Raw genomic sequence first — 21,456 nt, 5'->3', positions numbered from 1 at the left:
CAAAACACACTGCCTTTTGATTTTCATTCTTCCCTTTGATCCTGTTATACAAATCCACATGGCAGCATGTCTGTATCTCCAAGTATTCACATCAAAAAGCTTGCAAGAAAACCAGCAGCCACTTTGTTCTCTTCATGGTATCTGCAAAACTTCCTTTTACTTTAATCTCATATTAAAAGCCAGATATCATTTGTAGCCATGGGGCTTTGGAACTCTACAAAGTGCTGCATTTAAGCTATTTTAGGGCTTAATCTGGCATAGCTGTAGGATACTAGTGTGTGTGTGTTTCTGTATATTGATATACATGGATTTTTTTAAAATTTATTTATTTTTGCCGTACAGTTCATGTATTTCAAATTCTGGACTGTACACTCCGAAAAAATAGAGGGGTTTAAACAAACTGACAGATCAGGCAAACAAATGAATTTTATTGTTCATAGCTATCAGTAAACCTGACAGATAAAATGGGAAGATAAATGTTTAAAAGTGTAGAGTTTGATGGATTATGCAGAATACACTAGAGGACACTTAAAGTTATTAGATTCTCCACATTGTTTAAAGATGTATTTCTTTGTTGTTGTTGTTTTTTCTAGTGAGAACACTAAATGTTGAATACAAGTAGAAATAAACCCTGAATTGTACATGTAATTTGTAAATGCTATTCTGAAAGGTCTAATCAGAACTAATCAGGAAGTATGTTTATAAAAAAGCTCAATCTTTGAGGTTATAAAGATAAAATTTACAAGTTACAACTAAATAAAACTGTATCTGAATTGCCTTCTATGAAAGCACTGTGTGAGCAAAACGATTCTAAAAGCCAGCAGCACATGGGGACTGCAAACTACCAAAATACAAAACATTATTTGGTCAGTCCTCATTCTCATTCAAAGGTCCTCAGATTTTGAACAGTTCACCATCTGCAATAAAAATGTTAATAGATCATAGTTTTTAATTCCCAGGTGAAACAATGGCTGAAACAAAAACAAATCTGTGGATACTGATGTAAACCAGCCTGCTTTGCTGTGGCTGGATAACACGCTATTTGTCAGGTTGGCAAAAGCAGGACCCAAACACAGGACTTCCTGAGTTGAACACCGTGTGTTTATTTACAGTGAAACAACAACAATGGTGCAAATAATCCACAGTGCATGCTCTCATCGTGTGCCCGTTCCCAGCTCCCATGCCGTGACTTCCCTGGTGAATATTCCGCTCCCTTCTGTGTCTGTGTACAGTGTCCAGCTCCCTCCACACATTTCCGCAGTCCTCCTATAAACAAAGGATGCTGCAGTAAGTACACTCCAAAACAACTGGCCGACAGAAACACTTTCACCTAACGACCTGGAGAACTGACTGCGTTCCTCAACGATCCAACGAACTGAACCGGACACGCTTCAGTTGAGAGACATGAAAGATGTTATGGATCTTCATATTTCGTATTAAGGTCAACCGAGCAGTCACAGGATTAATCATAGTCATAATGTCAAAAGGTCCAATAAAGTGAGGAGCGAGCTTTCTGGACTCGCTACGTAAAGGGACATTTTTAGTAGACAACCACACTTTCTGACCTTGTGTATATGGAGGAGGAACAGTCCTGTGACAGTCAGCCAGTTTTTTGTTTTGCTCACTGATCCTGAGGAAAGCTGCCTGGGTAGACCTCCACAGGTGTCGGCAGCGACGAAGGTGATGCTGGACCAAGGGAATTTCGTGCTCCCCTTCTGTGACGGACAGGAGTGGAGGGTGATACCCCAACAATGCTTCAGATGGTGACAGACCAGTGGCAGAGTAGGTCATCAAGTTGTGGGAATATTCTACCCATGCAAGCGGTGAACTTCAGTGAGACTGGTTAGACGAAGCCACGTGGCCTCCAACTCCTGGTTGGCCCTCTCTGCCTGACTCTTGGTTTGGGGATGAAACCCCCTAGGAAAGTGTCATTTGGGCACCCAGTTCGGAACAAAACTCCCTCTAAACCTGAGAAGTAAAGTGAGGACCCCAATCAGACACAATATCTTGGGGAATGCCGTGCAGGCGAAAAACATGATTGGTTAACAGCTTTGCCGTCTCTAAGGCTGTGGGTAACTTGGGCAGTGCAATGAGGTGTGCAGCTTTAGAGAATTGATCTACAAGTATTGCCTGAGGACAGAGGCAATCCAGTGATAAAGTCCAGTACAATGTGAGACCAGGGCAACCTTAGAATAGGAATTTCCCTGAGGAGTTCAGCAGGAGGGTAGTTGGACACCTTGTACTGCACACAGGTGGAACAAGCAGAGACAAAGTCCTGGACGTCTGTGCCAATGACGGCCACCAAAACAAGCGTTGCATAAATGACACTGTATGGTTCTTACCAGGACTGCATGAAAACTTAGCTGAATGGGCCCACTGAATTACCTTGCTGCGAACTGCAGAGGGTACATATAGCCAATTCAGTGGATCAGTCCCAGGGTCTGGTTCCTCCCGCTTTGCATCCCTAATCAGTGACTCAATTTCCCACGTGAGGGATCCAGTGATGCAGACAGAGGGTAGGATAGCGTCATCCTTCTCAGAGGCCTCAACTGGAGAGGAAAATTGCCGGGAAAGCGCATCTGACTTCACATTCCATGAACTGGGTCTGTAAGTTCACCTCCAAAAAATGGTTGAGAGAGGTCAGGCTGAACCAAAATAGGTGCGGAGGCGAACCTCTGTTTGAGTTGGTCAAAGGCTTGTTGCGCCGCTGGGTGAGGCCAAGTATGTCAAAGGCAGAACAATTAGACTTAAGTCTCAAATATAATGTCTGTAGAAATTGGTGAAGCCATTCCACAACGGCTGTAATCTTGGCCAGATCAGCCCAAAGCTGACCTTGCTCCACAATATACCCCAAAAAAGAGACAGACTGAACTTTAAACTCACATTCCTCTCCTTTGACGAACAGCTGGTTCTACAACAGGCGCTGCAGGACTTAGCGGATGTGATTCTCATGTTCTGTGGTTAATGATATTCTTCAATACTTCTACAATACAAGTACTTGAAATGTCAGAGGTGAGTATTGAAGGCTCCCACCCTTATCTTGACCAAATGGTAAGCATTCCTTAGATCCAGCTTAGTGAACATAATGGTCCCCTGAAAAAGTTCAGGTGAATAGTGAGAAGCGAAGCACCAGGGAGCAGATCTATCCCAAGACGTACGGACGTTGTGGAGGGAGGGACAGAGCAGGAAAGTCTTTGCTAAAGAAGCCATGATAGACCGAAGTCATGATAGTCCGCCAGAACAGAAAACAAATCAAATCAGGTAACTTGAAGGATTCGGATGGAGGGGAGGATGAGACACTGGGTGTGGCTGAGCGCAGACAGTTCTCATGGCACCACAGGCTCCATCCAGCAATACAGCCCTTTGACCAGTCTATCTGGGGATTGTGTGTGTTATTTGTATCAAACAGAAAGAAACTAATTTCACATCATGGTTACCTGATAAGAAAAGTTGAATGGCCTGAGTGTGATGGGTGATTTCAGTGAGCTTTGCACCATTTAATGCTAAAACCTGCAAGGGTTCAGAAAGCAGTATTAACAGATGGTTTAATTCTTTAGCAAGTGACTGGTCAATTAAATTTTGCACTGCGCCTGCGTCAATTAAAGCCTTACATTGGTGGGTATGGGTGCTAAGAATGAGTTTAGTCGAATATTGAAGACCAACACCAAAAAACAACGCAGACATGGCAGGTCGACCAGCGAGGACTGGCGGACCATGACACTATTTTTAACATGCATCTCCTTTGCAAAACCTTTGTACAAAATAATGGTTGCATTGTTTTATCATGTAACATTGTGCTCTCCTTGATTAAATAAAGTTAAATACCTAAAATGTATTCAAAAGAACTAAATTTAGTCAGTTAAAGTGGACTTCTTCTGCCAATTATCAGGTATTATCAGTATTTGTGTTCTTTAACACTAAAGGAGGTTTACATTATTCACTTTTTAATGTCATTGTTATTGCTCTTATAGTGTGCCTTGGTCCAGCCCCTCAGTTCATTCTCTCCTACCTTAAAGGTAACTTTCTTCTGACTGTGCCCCTTGAACTATGTCTGACGTCATACAGAGCCAGGGGCAGAAAACTGTCTGACACATAGTGTTTTGAGCAGTCTGGAGCCTGAATTTTTGGCTCAAAGGGTTTACATGTACATAGTCAAACCTCCTTATTGAAACTTAGCAATATGTTAAATCAGTATATTTTAGAAAATGCCAAATTTTAAATGTCAGGTCTTACACATGCATTTTAACATTATAGTTCTTCTGCTATACGGTTTATATTTTGGTGCGCTAAATTGGTAGAAAATAAATAAAAAAGACTAAACCTATCCTATCCCTCCACCTCTAACATTAATCCTGTTGCCAGGATCCTAGTAAATGTTAATAGTTACTGTAATATGAGCAGCCATACAATGATGATGTTGATATATTTTATTTCTCTTTGGAGAAAATATGGTTACTAATGTTTATTTATTTAATGTTAATCAGAAGCACTGTTGGGTATAATGTGTTGCAAAGCAGTATGTTACTGTAAACATAATTTCTCTAGCAATTCATTGCATTACTCTACAGTCATCAATTAAAATCATTTATCTGCACAATGGGAGGACCTAAAAAAAGTTTGTGTAGAGGGAGTAGAAAAAGCTACATTTGTGGAGGAGTGAAGATGTTAGCATCACCAGCCAAATGGGGTTTTAAGTCATCAATGTCTAAGAAAAATTCCCCATTCTGACCCATGAATTCCCGTTCATCATCTGGGAACGGTGAATGTGTCAGCAAAACAGTTTGATGCATTCTCAGTCATCTGGGTAAGGAAGGAAGGATGAAACATTTTCCCTACTGAAAACACAATGTCCAGATGAACAGAATACACTGGGATGTCTGAAAAATACTGGAAGATTTCAGTTGGTCAGCCCAGAATAAAATATTTTAACACCTCACCTGGAACATGTGGATATTCTGGAGGATGAATTTTAAGTTGTCTAAAATGTTTATTGTTATTCCTTCCAAAATTCAACATATTAGAATTGTTGTTTGTTATTATGTTAGCATGGATGTTAGCTATGCTAACACATATCTCAAAGCACCGCAGTGCATAATTTAATTATCTATGAAGCATTAGTACATTGCGTATTACCCACTGTCAAAGAGCTGTTTGACCTGCCCACAGCCACATATAAACCATTGGGTTTAAATGAGAGCCATTACTGAACACTGTAGAATATGATTCCATTAGACATTTCTGGGTTGGTAAATGAATCATATCTAACATTTGTATATTCATTGACCCAAGTCACTTAATTGTGCTGTGCGAGAGTGATAATTAGACAGGGAACTTCAATCTGAGTTGAAAATCGTGATGTTTTAGATCTCAAAATTAGCAAGCTGATTAGGGTCAGTCTTGTCTTGAAGATCCAGCCCTACAGTCTTAATGGCCATCATGTTTCACTGAAATGATTCCAGACTACTGATAGTAATATGATTATACTAACACTGACCCTGGTCACACTGCTGTTTTAAATAGGCCTATTCATTGTTCAGTCTTCTTGAATAAGTGCACAATTGGTATGATGCTTTGGAGTTCTTGGTATGTTTTTGGTATTCTGGCACATATTACACACACTCTAAGGGTTAGAGGAGATAAGCTGATATATGGGCCTGCCATGGCCTTTTATTAAATATATTGAACAGTCAGTGTCCACATTCTCAGAACAGCCCCCACCCTAACTAAGGAACAGGTGTTGTGCTTCACCCTGCCTTAATTGTAGGAGCCAGCTGGTGGTCTGTATAGTCAGAAATCAGATTGATTTCCTCCAGAAGCAGTTGCAATCAGTTCATTCACATCAGTATTAAACTAGTAATTTAACAAAACAAAAATGATGATGCTTTTACCTGCCTGCTTGGTATGTCTGATAAATTATGGACAAGCTGTCATGTGCTGTCTATCTCTTATGATATAAAAGAAGAAAGCAGTGTCCCAGTGTTAGAAGTAATCACTGTATTCAAGGTCCTTCATCGTTTGCATTTTTCTAAAACAAAGCTATGCAGCATTTTTCCGTCTATTTCGTCTTTGTGTGACAGATGCAAAGCAATGGATGGAACCCTTGGTCACCTTTTCTGGTCTTGCCCCACACTCAGGAGTTTCTGGGCCGGATTGTGTACTTGCAGTGCTAGGCTGCTCCCTAACCTCATTGGCACTCAGACGTCCTCTTCAGAAAGCCTTAATGTTTGGCATGATTGTAGCTAAAAGACTTATTCTTAGAGCCTGGAAATCACCATCTCCTCCATTGTTCAGGGTTTGGCTACGTGAGATGATTGCTTGTTTGTATATTGAAGAGGTTCGTTATCGTTTGGCTGACACCCATTTTAAGTTTGTTGAAATCTGGGGCCCTTTTCTCAATCATTTATTAATGGGAATTTAACATAAACTTTAACCCATTTGACTGCACTTTGTGTTTGTGTGAAACTGCACTTCTGCCGGACCCTGATTCCTTCCTGGACATGTTTCCCACATCTTCTGGTCTTGGTGAACTCTCTGTTGCCCTGTCTAAAGTCACACAGAAGATCATCTTCTTTGGACAATGGTGTTTCTTTTGAACTTTTGATTTGTACTGGCTAACTGGTGTATTTTTATTTATTTATTTAGTTTTTATTTTTTTCCTTTTCTTTCCTGTTTTCCTGTTTGGGTTTTTTTTTTTTGTTGTGTTTGGTTTCTGTTTTTTCTTTTTTTTCTGTGCTTAAATGTTATTGTTTTTGAATCTTATGTCCTTTGTCTGGTGTGACGTTATGTAACTTTGAACTTAAAATCTTATAAATAAACATTAAAAAAAAAAAAAAAAAAGTAATCACTGTATGTCAGTGTGTGCTTGTGTGTGGGGGTTTAGTAATTATAGACATGGATAGAGTAGTGGATATATCAAAAGTTATAGAAATTTCTGGTACAGACACAGATGACAACAAGCTTATATGGATGCTACACTTCATATTAATGCTTCATATTAACAATGTAATATCGAATTCTGCAAGAAAATGGATAAAGCATGTGTTGCAGCACAGGTATACCATACCCAATGACATACCTAATATTAACTATGATAACTTTAGATTTTTTGAATTAATGTTTGACTCTCTTTATTGCCATCCCTGGTTAAAAATTCATTGCTCTATCAGGTTGGTTTGGATATGTGCAGGTTCCCGTCGGACTGAGACTATTTTTTGACTATTTGTGTTCATTCACAGGTCTTTGTCGGGTCAAGTCCAATAACTCCAGTGTTAATACATTGATATTGTTGGTAATGATTTGCTGTTAATTATTTTTTTAGCTCATGCAACCGATGTGAAACATCCTATTTGCCTTCTGTTTACTGTTGGTATATGGTTCCTTAGGTGAGTGTGTGCTGTGAAAAACAATTTTTGGGATTCATCAATACATTTGAACTCATCACGTAATATAACAGCTTTGTCAGATGATTGTTGCATGCAATGTCAACATGCATGCACACTGGCCATGGCAGTATTTGACAATGACAAATAACAATTCCATGTTAGAGACCAACAATGTCTACATCAGATTGGAAGAAGAGAGGTGGTGACATTTTGCAGGTTTATGGGCCAGGAAGCTGTAGTTCCATGTCATGCTGGGACCATTGTTTTTTGTACTCTGAAGTTTTCCTCTCACTTCTTACTTTCATTTTCACTTGCTGGTTAGGTTTCGGCACTGAAAGCTTCTGTTGTGGCCATTTTGAACATGTTGTGCAAATGAACAGAACAGTTTTGACAAATTGCACTAATTGACACCTCTGGGGAATGGGCTCAGCATCTTCTCTGTTTTACTTGATGTGATGAGCTTGTTAACAAACAGTTGACATCCATCACATCACTGTATTTTGCTGTTTTCACTCTTCTCCACCACCTGACACAAATATTTTGTTCTCCACTCAGTTCACTAACCTATTTTTTCTGTGTAGTCTGTTGTTTGCTACTGAGAAGATGCAGTTCACTGATACCACCAGCTTCTGCTTCTTTAGCTTCTGTCCAGATGTGGGCTCATGAAAGAGAGATGTTTTCCTACTGTATAATGACTGAAATGTATTATTAGGAGCTGATGCAGCAGATGCTGAAATGGCATGACTTAGTGGTGAAATAATTGCTCATGTTGGCAGTCGTGTAGGCTCCACTTTCTGACTAGACAGTGGGCTGGAACAATCTGGAATGTTGTTACTCATTACTTGTGTCTTTTGTTGAGTAGTTCAAACTGACAGGCATTTTAGTACAAACTCCTTTCAAGGCAACTTTTTATGGGCTGCAGCCTGGTGGTCAGTTGGGTCCTTTCAGTCAATACCATGTGCACAGATAGTTAAAGAAATATTTTTTGCCAAACTGGGTTAATTTCTATTGTACAGTTTAAAGTACACTGGTGGAGGGCACACTGGTCATGGTCACCGCCACATTCGTTTCTGAATAATGGCAGTCATTAAAGGAGGAGGCTTGGCACTCACTGGAAATTACAGTTTCCCCACCTGCCAAATCCTAAATGCTCAAATAGCAGCAACCTGCTGATGATCAAATGCCTTACACAGAAAGAGTTAATATGTTTCTGATGCTTAATGGCAGTGATTGAGAAACTCTAAATATTATATATTAGGGATGCGCAATTAATTACATTTAAACCACAATCATGATTGTTGCCTCCCACAATTACATGAGCATGAATGAGTGATCCTGAAAATGTGTGCTCCATCAGTAAACACGAAGCAAGAGCAAATCACGCTCTAAATCAGTGCACTGTACAGCTTGAAATTTCCTGGACTAATCTGGTTCAATAACTCTGCCTTAAAAAGACACACAGCGAAAATCAAGTGTCTACCACAGCAGAAGGTGAAGAGCTTGTCCCTTGAAGTGGATCATCATCTGTTGTGTGGAAATACATGGATTTAGGGCGAGTGGCAGGAACAAATCATATGCACAAACTGTAGTTCAATTGATGTGTGAAGGTCAAGAAAAACAATGCAATGGCTGCTAACGTGAATCATCCAACATAAAGTCAGCTGTCTATAAAAGTGAGCCTGTACAAAGCATCAGGATGCACTGAAATCACCAATTCCGCGCCATTCCATTTGGCCAAATATAAATGTCCACTAACCACAATGTCTAACAAAGTCTTCAGGAAAATGGACAACTTACTGGACAAACGATGCGTTATCTCTTTGCCCAGTCACATCCATTGCGTAGCTACAATGAAGGAAGTTTTAGATATTTTTTATATTACTGTAGCACTATATAAAAGTGAGAGCAGTGCACTGTCGCGTTAATTTTGCATTATATTTTATATTTATGCAAATATTTGTACAAGGCAGTACTCTCTCTATAAAAGTTCTGATGTTAATGTGGATCAAAATAATTGTGCAGCACTGTTACAATATATATATATATATGTGTGTGTGTGTGTATATATAAAAGATTATGTGTGTATTTATATGTATAAAAAGTTAACTATTATGGTTGATAATATCAGCACTTTTTTTTTTTAAATATTTGATCACATCAGCCTTCATATACACACAGACACACACACACATATTTATACATGCTCACTCACAGTTCCATCTCAGGTTGGCCCTTGCTTGTTTGTGATAAATGCAGCATTTGTGTCCAGGGCGTAGGCTTATTTCTGCTCAGTTGCCTGCTCAGGCTAAGCTAAGCCTTGTGTTGCTGATAATGACAGCTGTGAAAGGAGTAGGGAACTGAATGAAACCAGTGGGGGTGTCGAGTAGCTGCGGATCCAGTCATTCTGCCCTGCCAGGCCTGCATTTACCATCCTTCTGTGTCCTGCAGTGTCACACAGGGGTGCACACCACTCTACCTCACATCTACTCTGTTTACCAGTGTAAGGGCTTATTTTCCTCTAAAAGGAAAGGCTGTCTTCATTCAAAGGAGGCATTTGATGTGCTAGAAAAATCTTTGGAATTTTTGTGTGTTGTGAAATTGCATCAAAGCCACATGTTTACAACAAGAAAATCTTTTTTTTTTCCAAGCACTGATGGAAATTGTAAATTCTTGCAATTCAAGATTATGATATGTGCTATTTTTGTTACATTAGCCTTTATAATTTATGTTTCTTGTAATAATGCATCTCAAAGTCAGGATTTTCACTGTCAACAAGTATGGCGTTATTTTTGTGCCACTATTCTGAGCTCACATAAAACAATTTTGAGTGCACGTAAAAAAAAAATTGCTGGTGCAAGTGTTGCATTTTGAGGAGAAATTTATTTTGAGCAAAGAAAACCTAAATTTGAGTGAATCTTGAACGTAAGAGTGTCCATAAGTGCACGTGGCACCAGGACGCTCTAGGCCGCACGTCGATGATCAATTTTGTAATCGTATCACCATACCTGCGACCATATGTTCTGGACACTTGGGTAAAGAGAGGGGCTGAGCTGTCAACTGATCACCACCTGGTGGTGAGTTGGATCAGGTGGCGGCTGAGGACGCTGGACAGACCCGGTGCACCTAAATGCGTAGTGAGGGTGTGCTGGGAACGCCTAGCAGAGGCCCCAGTCCGCAAGATCTTTAACTCACACCTCCGGCAGAGCTTCAAAAGCATTCCGAGGGAGACTGGGGACATTGAGTCCAAATGGACCATGTTCAGCATCTCCATTGCTGAAGCTGCTGCATTGAGCTGCGGCTTCAAGGTGGTTGGTGCCTGTCGTGGTGGTAAACCCCGAACCAAATGGTGGACACCAGAGGTGAAGGGAGCCACCAGGCTGAAGAAGGAGTCCTATAGGGCTTGGTTAGCCTGTGGGACTTCGGAGGCAGCTGACAGGTACCGACAGGCCAAACAGAATGCGGCTCGGCCAGTGGCTGAAGCAAAAACTCGGGTGTGGGAGGAGTTCGGAGAGGCCAACCGTCAGGCGTCTCAGGAGGGGAAAGCGGTGCTCTACCTGCACTGTGTATAGTGCTGGCCCAGCGCTGCTGACTTCGACTGAGAAAATTGTTGGGCAGTGGAAGGAATACTTTGAGGACCTCCTTATTCCCACTGACACGTCTTCCGAGGAGGAAGCAGAGTCTGGGGATGAGGGGGATGACCCGCCAATTTCCGGGGGCGAGGTCACTGAGGCAGTTAAACAGCTCCTTGGTGGCAGAGCCCCTGGTATTGATGAGGTCCGCCCCGAATTCCTGAAGGCTCTGGACGTTGTAGGGCTGTCCTAGTTGACACGCCTCTACAATGTTGCATGGAGATCAGGGGCAGTACCCCTGGACTGGCAGACCAGGGTGGTGGTCCCCATCATTAAGAAGGGGGACCGGAGGGTGTGTTCCAACTACAGGGGGATCACACTCCTCAGCCTCCCTGGAAAAGTCTATGCCAGGGTGCTGGAAAGGAGAGTTCGTCCGCTAGTCGAACCTCAGATACAGGAGGAACAATGCGGTTTTCGTCCTGGTCGCGGAACACTGGACCAACTCTTTATCCTCTCAAGGATACTTGAGGGTGCATGGGAGTTTGCCCAACCAGTCTACCATTGTTTTGTAGACTTGGAGAAGGCATTCGACTGTGTCCCTCGGGGTGTCCTGTGGGAGGTGCTGCAGGAGTATGGGGTGTCTGGCCAATTGCTACGGGCCATTCGATCCCTATACAACCGTTGCAAGAGCTTGGTTCGCATTGCCGGTAATAAGTCGGACTCGTTCCCGGTGGGTGATGGGCTCTGCCATGGCTGCCCTTTGTCACCGATTCTGTTCATAATTTTTATGGACAGGATTTCTAGGCGCAGCCAAGTGGCGGAGGGCTTTCACTTTGGTGGCCTCAGAATCTCGTCTCTGCTTTTCGCGGATGATGTGGTTCTGTTGGCTTCATCGGGTGATGGCCTCCAGCTTGCACTGGAACGGTTCGCAGCCGAGTGCGAAGCAGCGGGAATGAGGATCAGCACCTCCAAATCTGAGGCCATGGTTCTCAGTCGGAAAAGGGGGGAGTGACCACTCCGGGTCGGGGATGAGTTCCTGCCCCAAGTGGAGGAGTTCAAGTATCTCGGGGTCTTGTTCACGAGTGATGGGAGAAGGGAGCCGGAGATCAACAGATGGATTGGTGCTGTGGATGCAGTGATGCGGATGCTGCACTGGTCCGTCGTGGTGAAGAGAGAGCTGAGTGCAAAAACTGAATTTACCGGTCGATCTACGTCCCTACCCTCACCTATGGCCACGAGCTGTGGGTAGTGACCGAAAGAACGAGATCGCGGATACAAGCGGCCGAAATGAGCTTCCTCCGAAGGGTGGCTGGCCTCTCCCTTAGAGATAGGGTGAGAAGTTCAGCCATCCGGGAGGGGCTCAGAATAGAGCCGCCGCTCCTCCACATTTAGTTAACAAAAAATATGGTCAGTCTAAGCAATGAGCTACTTAAACTTTTTTTCTGTAAGTTTACACTTTTCTTTCTTACAATTTGCTGACAGATTTCTTTCTTTGTCACAGCTTTTTCTTTATCATGTAGAAAAACAGTTAAATGTGTAACTTCTTTACACTGACAGAAAGGGGAGTTTCACTGGTTCGGCCCACTTAGGTCAAAGTGGGCTGTATGCAGCCCGCGATGTAAAATGAGTTTGACACCCCTGCTATAGGGTCTTTACTTTACAGGATAAATCACCTGAAAGCAACTGCTGTTGTGATTTTGCATTATCCGACAAATTTATTAAAAAGCTTTTGCTCCCGAATATTGCCACATGCTAAAAAAAAAAAAAAATCACCAATTCCTGAGGTGTTTCGCTCAGCATGCTGTTAATGCGGCATCATGTCCATCCAGTCTGTGCTGAGAATCAGCAGCTGTCAGTACATTCTCTCCTATCTTGACAGACTGATGTAGACTTAATTGCAGCTCTGTGCACATAGTTTCAGCTAAACAACAAAACAAGAAACTTAAAGGCAAAAACCTGCTAGAGGGTAAAGGAGTGTTTAGCACCTTATCTAAACTCAGTGGTCTCATACTGTATGTTTAACTTAACAATAGTTTAACAATGGTTGAACCACAATGTTAAAGCCGTTTATACACAGGCTAGTCAAAGAGGCAAAATGACATTTGCACTGTCTCAGTCTGGCTTTATGACAACTTCATTCCTTGTGCAAATGTGTCTGTATAAATGATTATTTATCAATAAGAGAACAGAAGCAGCTCTTGGCCTCACTTTTAACCACAGTGATGATGATGTGACAGACTGCTGGGATTCTGAGGACAGGGCAGGCTCTGGTGACATCACCAGGGATGATGCCATCATGTGCATGAGTAATAGCACAGCAATGATTTTTAAGTTTCACCACCACTCTGACCTCAATTTCTACTTGTCTGAGAAGCTAACTGAACCAAGTGGGGGATTTATATTTCCACTCATTGGTGGAAGGGTGAGGTTTATTCAGATTTGTGTGAATGCGAATGTGCATCCATCCACATTACATGCAGACAGAAATGGTGCATGTCCACACTTCATAAGGGATGTGTGTCACAGTCACTGGGCTTGAAATCAAGCAGAGTGAAGATTGTTTATGGACTGCCAAAAGTAATTAATCTCCCTTCTCAATGAAAATTAATCGGATTAAACCTTCTCGTGGCCCAGTGAATCTGTATCTGTCCCACTTTGCTCTCATTATGCCAGTCCTATAGGCCCGATTCACTGGCTTCATCACAACAATGGGCAGCTCAGTGACTCCAGTGTGTAATCATATTCTCCTGCTTGTCTGAATGCTTGTCTTTCACGGTCAGAGAAGGAGTTTTGGCCCTTTGACCAGTATCACATTCTGACCTTTGGTAGGCATTCTGAAGCAGTCGGAGAGATTTGTTGATTTCAGCGTCATCTGTGTGACTCTGGCCGCTGGTGAAACACATGTTCGCATGATTCTTTGACCTTTTCTGTAGCATTCAGAGAAGTATTCTCTGCCCACTACTCTTTTACTTTTCTAAGTGGGTTAACATCCTAAAGACACTGAAATACTTATGTTTTTAGTCCTTGCATGTTAGAAGGATTCAGCTGCTCTAGTTCCTTTAAAATGTACTACCTACATATAACCAACAGTGCTCTTTTAAGTAAGGAATTTGATGATAAAGTAAGAAAGATCATATTCACAAATTAGCTGTAATTGTCACTACAAGAGTCCAGAATTTCTGCCATAGTATGAAACAAGACAATTCATGAAATAAAATGTTCATTCCAGTGGCAACACACACATTTGAGTATAAAGCCACTGGTAGCAGGTACACAATTTTATAAACGGCTCAAATACATCATCCAATGATTTTTTGCTATTATAAATCAATCCACATTGGCTATTAAAAAAATCTGTACATCAATGGAGCATGTTTCCATGTCTCTGCTGTAAAGATTGATAGGCTTGTCATCTTATGACCTTATTTCAAGCTGTAGGAAAAATGTAAAGGCAGATATACGGCAGAATAGAGCATTTTATAGGAATCTAAGCAATGGATGAAGTGTGTAAGTCTACAACATCACAGAGTTGAGTTGTACACAGGCAATGAGAAAGACATTTCCACTAAAGGTCTAGAGTTAGCCACTCCAAATTGCTGCGAGCCATATGGAAGGGAGAGGGAGCCACAACTGTGGAATAAGCAAACATGAAGTAGCAATGTGATACAACATCCTGACATGCTATAGTTACCCAAAATTCATGTTAAAGACTAAATATTAATTAGTAACATGAATAAAATGAAGCAATGTTAAGATCATCTGGTGATGTGATTTCCATTTGACCTGAATAAATAAAGTCCCAGTGTTCTTGTGTTTTCTTTGCCTTCAAATGGTTTCTTTACAGAAAGTGAGTCATTGCTCTATTTACAGTTGTACTCACTATAAATTTCTACCTTTAACATAAGCAGGAGTCTTTCCTTGCAGTTCTGTTGCTTGAATCAGTGCAGTCTAGACCTGCCTTGAGTCGCAAAGTACTATTCTATGAGAGTTTGGCTGGTAACAGTTTAAGCAGCCCTACTTCAGCTATCTCTACAACACAGACATAGGCACGTTGGATATACTGAGCTGCTGTTTCTTCAAATTTTGTTGAAAGCTTCAGTCAGTTGTAGAATGTTTTCTTACTAGGATAGATATGAGCATTACTTTGACACGCAAAACCTTATTTTTAATCCATCGACTACATTGGTATTGTACAATTATGGATGCTACTGCTAACTGCGGATGCTGCAAGTATGTTGTATGTGGCCTTATGTTTTTTTCATCCTTTATAGTAAGAACTCCCCAGCTGACACTTCAGCAACCATCAGGCAGGATGTCATATGGGTCCATTGACAGCGGCTCCTTTGGCAGTCGTAACCCATTTGGAGGTCCTATGAGGCAGGGCTACCAGCCAGTAGGTAAGAACAGAAAAATGCTATTTTACGATGCCATTTAAGATATTCTACATGTACATGTTCATAACAATATGGCGATGGCTTAATTTGTGGTAAACCTAAAGTTTAATGCTTTATGTTATTAGACAGGAAGGGTCTTGACAATTATTGAAAGAAGTAATAAATAAATAAATACTGAGTGGTGCCATTGCTTTTTTGTAAATCATCAGGTTACAATTTTTATCATTTTAATTAATTTGAATACATGTCCAGAATACCGCTGCAGGTATTTTAGCATGTAGGTGGCATTTACCAAAAACCCCTGCTTGGACAGCAGGGCTTTTTGAATAATTGTTACTGAGTTTAACAATTCTTCAAATCTATAGTTGAGTTCAATACCGTGTTCCTGGGCCAAAGTTTCAGTTTACAGATCAGTGATTCCTGAGATTAGGGACAAAACAGGTTTTAATTTTCTAAAATATATTTTTTGATTTTTCAAAAACATATTTACATATAATTGTTACACAAAGTTTTGGCTGTCTCACCATGTTTTGGTACAATCTCCCAGGTGTAACATTTTTTAATAATTTATGTTTTTGCTGGAGAAGTGCAAGGTTTTTGTCAACACCGTCAGACACAAAGAAATGCAAAAATATATATTTTAAATTAAGTTGTTTCAGCTCTTTTGACTATTAGCAGCTTCTCTATTCTATTGTTTATGCACATATGTTTTCAAAGTAATTATACCACATTTAAAAGTAAGATTGTTTTGGCTTTTTATTATTAGAGTTACAGTCATACATATTTTCAGAAGCTTGTATTTAATCTGTATAAGAAACAGTCATATTAAGCAGCATGCAAATTACACATTTATTGAGAAAATTACGTATTTTTATTGGAAGATCATGAGAGAGGAAACTATATGGTTCTCCAAAAGAGAAAAATAAACAAAAACTCCATATTATGGAGTTGACAAGGTGCTGACGGTGGTGACACAAATCTGACGGTGGTGACACACTAGTAGAAAACAAGATATTATTTCTTTCAAAATGACAATTAAACCTTAACAACCTTTGTAATATCACAAGACACATAACAATTCTGTTTTTGCACATGTCAAGTTCTACATCTTAATAGTTCACCAGCAAGTAGTTGCCTACTCCTCCTTGATTCCTAAAGTTATCTGTGGTTGTGTGTTTAGACCCTGCTAGACTGTCTCTCCTTTTGTCTCTCTGTGCTTGTTTCCAAAACCTTCTCTTCTGACTTTTTTCTCTTCCTTTCAGATCACTGGTGTTCTTTATTTTCCCCTCTTTCACTCTATTTCTCCATCTTTCCCTTTCCTTTATGAGAAACTCTTTCTTCAACTCAGGCTGGCTGTTAATTTTTTCTCTCTTTCTTTTTTGATCATCCCTGTTCCTTTTCTTTCGTTCCTCTACTGACAGGTTCCCCTTTGCTATTCTAGCCTGAAATGTACCATTTTGTAATTACTATAATTTTTCTGAACCTTATGCTTTTTCACAGATTAAGGATGAATATTCACAACACAATTATGCATTAAGCAATAGAAATGCTATCCGGTCTTTAAGTTTGATGTCATTAGCCGTTTCCAGGTCCAAACTCCGCTGCAGATCCCAAAGTCAAAGGAACTCTGCGGCATCACTGAGAGTTACAAACTGTCTAAATTCTTTCATCTTTAATAAAATGATCAGTGTGGCTGCTCTACCAGGTGTAACATCCAGGCATCCATGAAAACAGAATATATGAAATTTAACAGAGTTAAAGTTAGATTGCTTGTTTCCACCTGGACATGATATACCAGCTCTGCTGTCACTTCCAACATAAATGGAGACAGAAAACTAAACAGCAGTGACTATTGTCAGGTTACTGAAGTTGGGCTAGCTGGTATATAATGATGTGCTACGTGATTGCTAGCGACACAGCTGTGTTAGCATAACATAAACACAGTGAAGCTGGAGGATGAATGCTAACTTTTTTCCACTTGATAAAAGTTAACGTGAGGGTTCCCGATGGTTAGGCTGACAGTGATCACTGACTGTTTTTAGGGGCTTGTTCAGATGTAATAGAACAAGATAAAAAGCATTAAAACATTTTAACAGCACAACAGGCTTAATAAACACAGAGTAGTTTGGGCCCAGAAGCAGGATTCATACATCATCACTTAAAGAACAGCTCTTGGGGCACAGCTAGCTCAGTAGATGCCACATGATCGAAAGGTTGGGCGTTCAAATCCAACGAACAGAGGCTGTCCTGGATTGGTAGCTGCCCACTGCATCACTGAGTGAATGGGTTAAATGCAGAGGACTAAGCATTTTCCTACAGGATTAATAAAGTATACATAAACAATGAGATTCAAGATGAGGCAAATTTGATAATATTTGACACATCTGTGAAGCAGAAATATCAGTAAAATACACAAGACGTAATATGACTGAAATATTAGTAAAAAATAACTTAATATAAATGGTGAATAGCACACTTTTGTGACATTTGTCAACACCATTAGAAAAAGGGTCAACATCGTCAGACAAAAATCCTGATGGTGTTGACAAAATACCCTACTTTCTCTCATAACACGTGTTTTTCTGACGGAAGCCATCTTGTTTTTCATCATTTGCTTATGGCCTCTACAATCTACCTAAATGAGGCTGTTTTTACAAAAAAGAATAATTAAATCTTGGATTACATCAACTTTGGTGTTGACGCACTATGGTTGTGACACAGAGTTTTATCAGAAAGGTGTGCAATAAATGAAATAAAAACAAACAAATTATCACAACAGTGACCTCATGGCATGTGTATCAAACAGGAAGTGGTAAAGGGGTCCTCAGAGTGTAAGCTACCCACAATAATTCCGGATTTTTTTGTACTTTTAAAAAAATCTGACGGTGTTGACAAAAACTCTGGACACGATTTTAATCACTTAAAAAATATTTAAAAATAAATTTTCAATTGCATATTTTGATATTATATAAGGTATTGACTTAAATACTTAGTGACGAGAGCCATGATGTTTAATTTTACATTACTTTTAATTTTTTTTCTGTATTTTAATATTACCACACCTGCTTCTGGACAATGGATTTTTAAGGTACTGGTATTGTACCATTTAAAATAAATCTATATGTATAAAAAATGCAAAAATCATAGTTCTGTTGTATAAACATTGCCTTGGTTTGTCTTTTAGGCATTTGGGTTAACACTTGTATGCATATTTTTAACCACAAAATTGGGTTTTATCTGCCAGACATGTTTTGTCCCTTATCTCAAGAATCACTGAGTTGATTTAAAATTTGAATGCTGAATGGGGGGGGGGAAATGCACTTGTTAATATTTTATTACAAGGCTCATCATCTGTTTAATGATAAGCAAAAAATAAACCACCCATTGTATTGTTCCATTATTGTATTATATTTCCATTTCGTTCTTTACCTGAAAAACCTTTTTCCATCTTTCAGTTTTCATCAGACTAGCATGCTTAATCAACAGCTCTACATGGCTCACCATATGGAAAGATGAAATTTCAGAATGGCAAACATTTTCATTTTCAAATTTCCAGGTAGAATAGCTTTCTGTCAGAAAGGCCTTATAACACATGACATTTTGTTACAAACCATGATGTCTTTATATTTCGATGCCACCGTCAGGTCGTTCTAAACCAGGTGTGGGCAACATCTGTGTCACACTAAGAGAATTTGTTTTCTTTCTTTTATTTAACTTTATTACATTTTTAGAACTTCTGTTTGGTGAACTTGAAATTGCTTACTTGAAGCAGTCTATTTAAATGTCATTATGTCTGATTTTGAAATATCCACAGTGGAGTTCAGATGTTCATCCATCAGTTGGGATCTCTAAGGCGCTGTAGTTTATCACAGAGAAGCTTTATTCACCTATAAAAATCTGATGGGCTGTGTCTTGCAGCAGCACCACAGACTCTTTAAAAGAATTTGACTCATGATGAATATATAAAGCTGTTGTTATTTGTTTTTTGGGCAGTTTGCTTTGTTTTCCTTTTATGACATTGCAGGTCAGGTTGAAACACCTGAGAGGAAAAGTCAGTGTGTTGCCCAAACCTACTGTGTCTTATCCTGCTTACTGTAGCCTTTGGGTCTGATAGCTTTTAGAGCAGTGTAAAAATTATGAAAAAGGCATAATAAGTTTTAGGGTATAATCAGTGTTGGGTAAGTTACTTTAAATTAGTAACTTAGTTACATTACTAGTTACTTCTATCAAAAGTAACTCAGTTACTTCAAGTTACTCGTTACTTTCAGAGTAACTAGTTACTAGGGAAAGTAACTTTGGTTTTACTCAGAATTCTCTTGTTAATGTGTTGCTTCCGTAACTAGATACCCAGCAAGATTGCCAGTCTTCTAGCTTGCTTACTTGCCACAAGTGCACTGTGCCACCTACCAATAGAAAGGAAAAAATAATGTGCACATTTCCACGAGAGAAATCCCACACCTGATTCTATCCTAGCCTGCTTTTTACATCCAACACAAAAACTGCAGTCGTGGTGCTTTCGATTGTACTCAGAACTCGGAAATTCTGCCTTCTGAATAGGAAGATGTAGGTAACACCAGACTGCAGATGAACTGCATACAGAGCTGGACTGGGACAAAAAAATCGTCCCGGGCATTTTGACTAGAAACCGGCCCACCATTATAGGAAAAATCATAAAGCCTTTGAATGAAAATAAACACTGTTGTGACAGTGATGTACACTGTTCTGATGGTATATATGTATCAATCTATCAATTGTTTGTTGCAAGACTCAGATAATTATGTTTTTAAAAGTGAGACATTTTAAATGAGAATAAGAAAGTATTTCCTTGTGCCCCCCTTTCCCTTTTAATGCCCTACATGGACCCCTGGCAACACTTTGCTAGACCCGCCCCTGCACAATTACCAGCTATCAGCTACTTAGAAAAGGATCCTGGTGTTATTTGTCTCTCAGAAACAGTTCATAACTTCCCTTCAACTCATTCATGTTAACTAAAAGGTAAACCTGTTTCTCCATCACAGCTCTGATGATTCAGTAAGGACATCTCCTGGTTTCATCTTCATGTTTCCCTCTCACCACATAACCAAACCGATATCATGACCAGCAGGTTTACAGCTGTGGCTCCAGCCAACATCAGCTGATACTAGAAATTAATATTAAATAAATTCTAACAACAGCTGATCAAGCTTAAAAGTGCTGCTGTTGTTTACCGCGACATCCGCTGGTTTCCTCTTTCTGGCGCAAAGTGGGCGATAAATAAACAAGAGAGAAAAGCCGATCAGCTGATCATTGATCAGTTTCATGATTGAAGTAGAAACAGGAGAGGGAGGGTGAGAGGATGAGAGAAGAAGAGGCAGCTGTGCAGCGTAAACACAGAATAACTCCAGCTTTGTGTCTTTTTCATTCTAGCTGAAGTCCGGGACAAACTGTGTTCCTTTTCACCTCAATACGAAACGCATGATATTTTCTCTGAATACGAGACGATTCCGTTTTTTTACGGGACGGTTGGCAACTCTAATAATTAACCTTATGAACAAAATAAAGTTCAACATCAGTAACATAGCACCCACCCAGCTGTATAGAAACTCCGTCATGCTAGCTAGCACGCAGTACGAAAAAGTCAGCATAACGAAAATAAACTCCACCTAAACTTGGTTCATATCTGACCCAGATGGACTGCAGGTTATAACTTCTTACTTGAAGTTCAGTTCACCTGACACTCTCGGACCAGCGGCCGCTTCGGGTCTCTCCTCTTGCCTCCCTTTTCCTTCATCCACCTGCTGGCTTCCACCACTTGCTAATGTTATTGAATCTGTGGAAGCTCCGCGATAGCCACCACACGAAGTAACGAATAACGAGCCTATCTAAATCCCAGTAACGAGTAACGCGTTCCCGGTTTTGGCATAATAACTAGTTACCGTGCTCATTACCACAATAATAACATAGTTACTGTAACGCGTTACTTAATAACACGTTAGTCCCAACACTGGGTATAATAAACCCAATAATTTAAGCTGACAAAATATCGTACACACACACACACACATATATGTATGGGTTCTCAGGCCTCAGAGAGTTAAATTAGAATTAATAAATGGCATCTGGCTGTAGGAA

General features: G+C 40.2%; 1 protein-coding gene across 6 annotated transcripts in view; it reads left to right on the top strand.

Annotated features, from left to right (window-relative positions):
- Positions 1–21,456, top strand: part of tsnare1 (T-SNARE Domain Containing 1) — a 254,190-nt gene that overhangs the window by 31,313 nt on the left and 201,421 nt on the right. For all 6 annotated transcript variants that reach the window (XM_084943203.1, XM_084943198.1, XM_084943197.1 and 3 more), the window contains exon 2: positions 15,223–15,348. In XM_084943203.1, the coding sequence (XP_084799329.1) occupies positions 15,264–15,348 (85 nt within the window). In that variant the 5' untranslated portion in view covers positions 15,223–15,263. The remainder of the gene's footprint in view (positions 1–15,222; positions 15,349–21,456) is intronic.

Source organism: Perissodus microlepis, chromosome 11 (genome assembly GCF_051167445.1).
Source record: "Perissodus microlepis isolate ML-2025 ecotype Zambia chromosome 11, ASM5116744v1, whole genome shotgun sequence".
NCBI classification, from domain to species: Eukaryota; Metazoa; Chordata; class Actinopteri; order Cichliformes; family Cichlidae; genus Perissodus; species Perissodus microlepis.
Note: the sequence above shows the minus strand (reverse complement) of the source record. Positions and strands in the feature narration are given on the sequence as shown.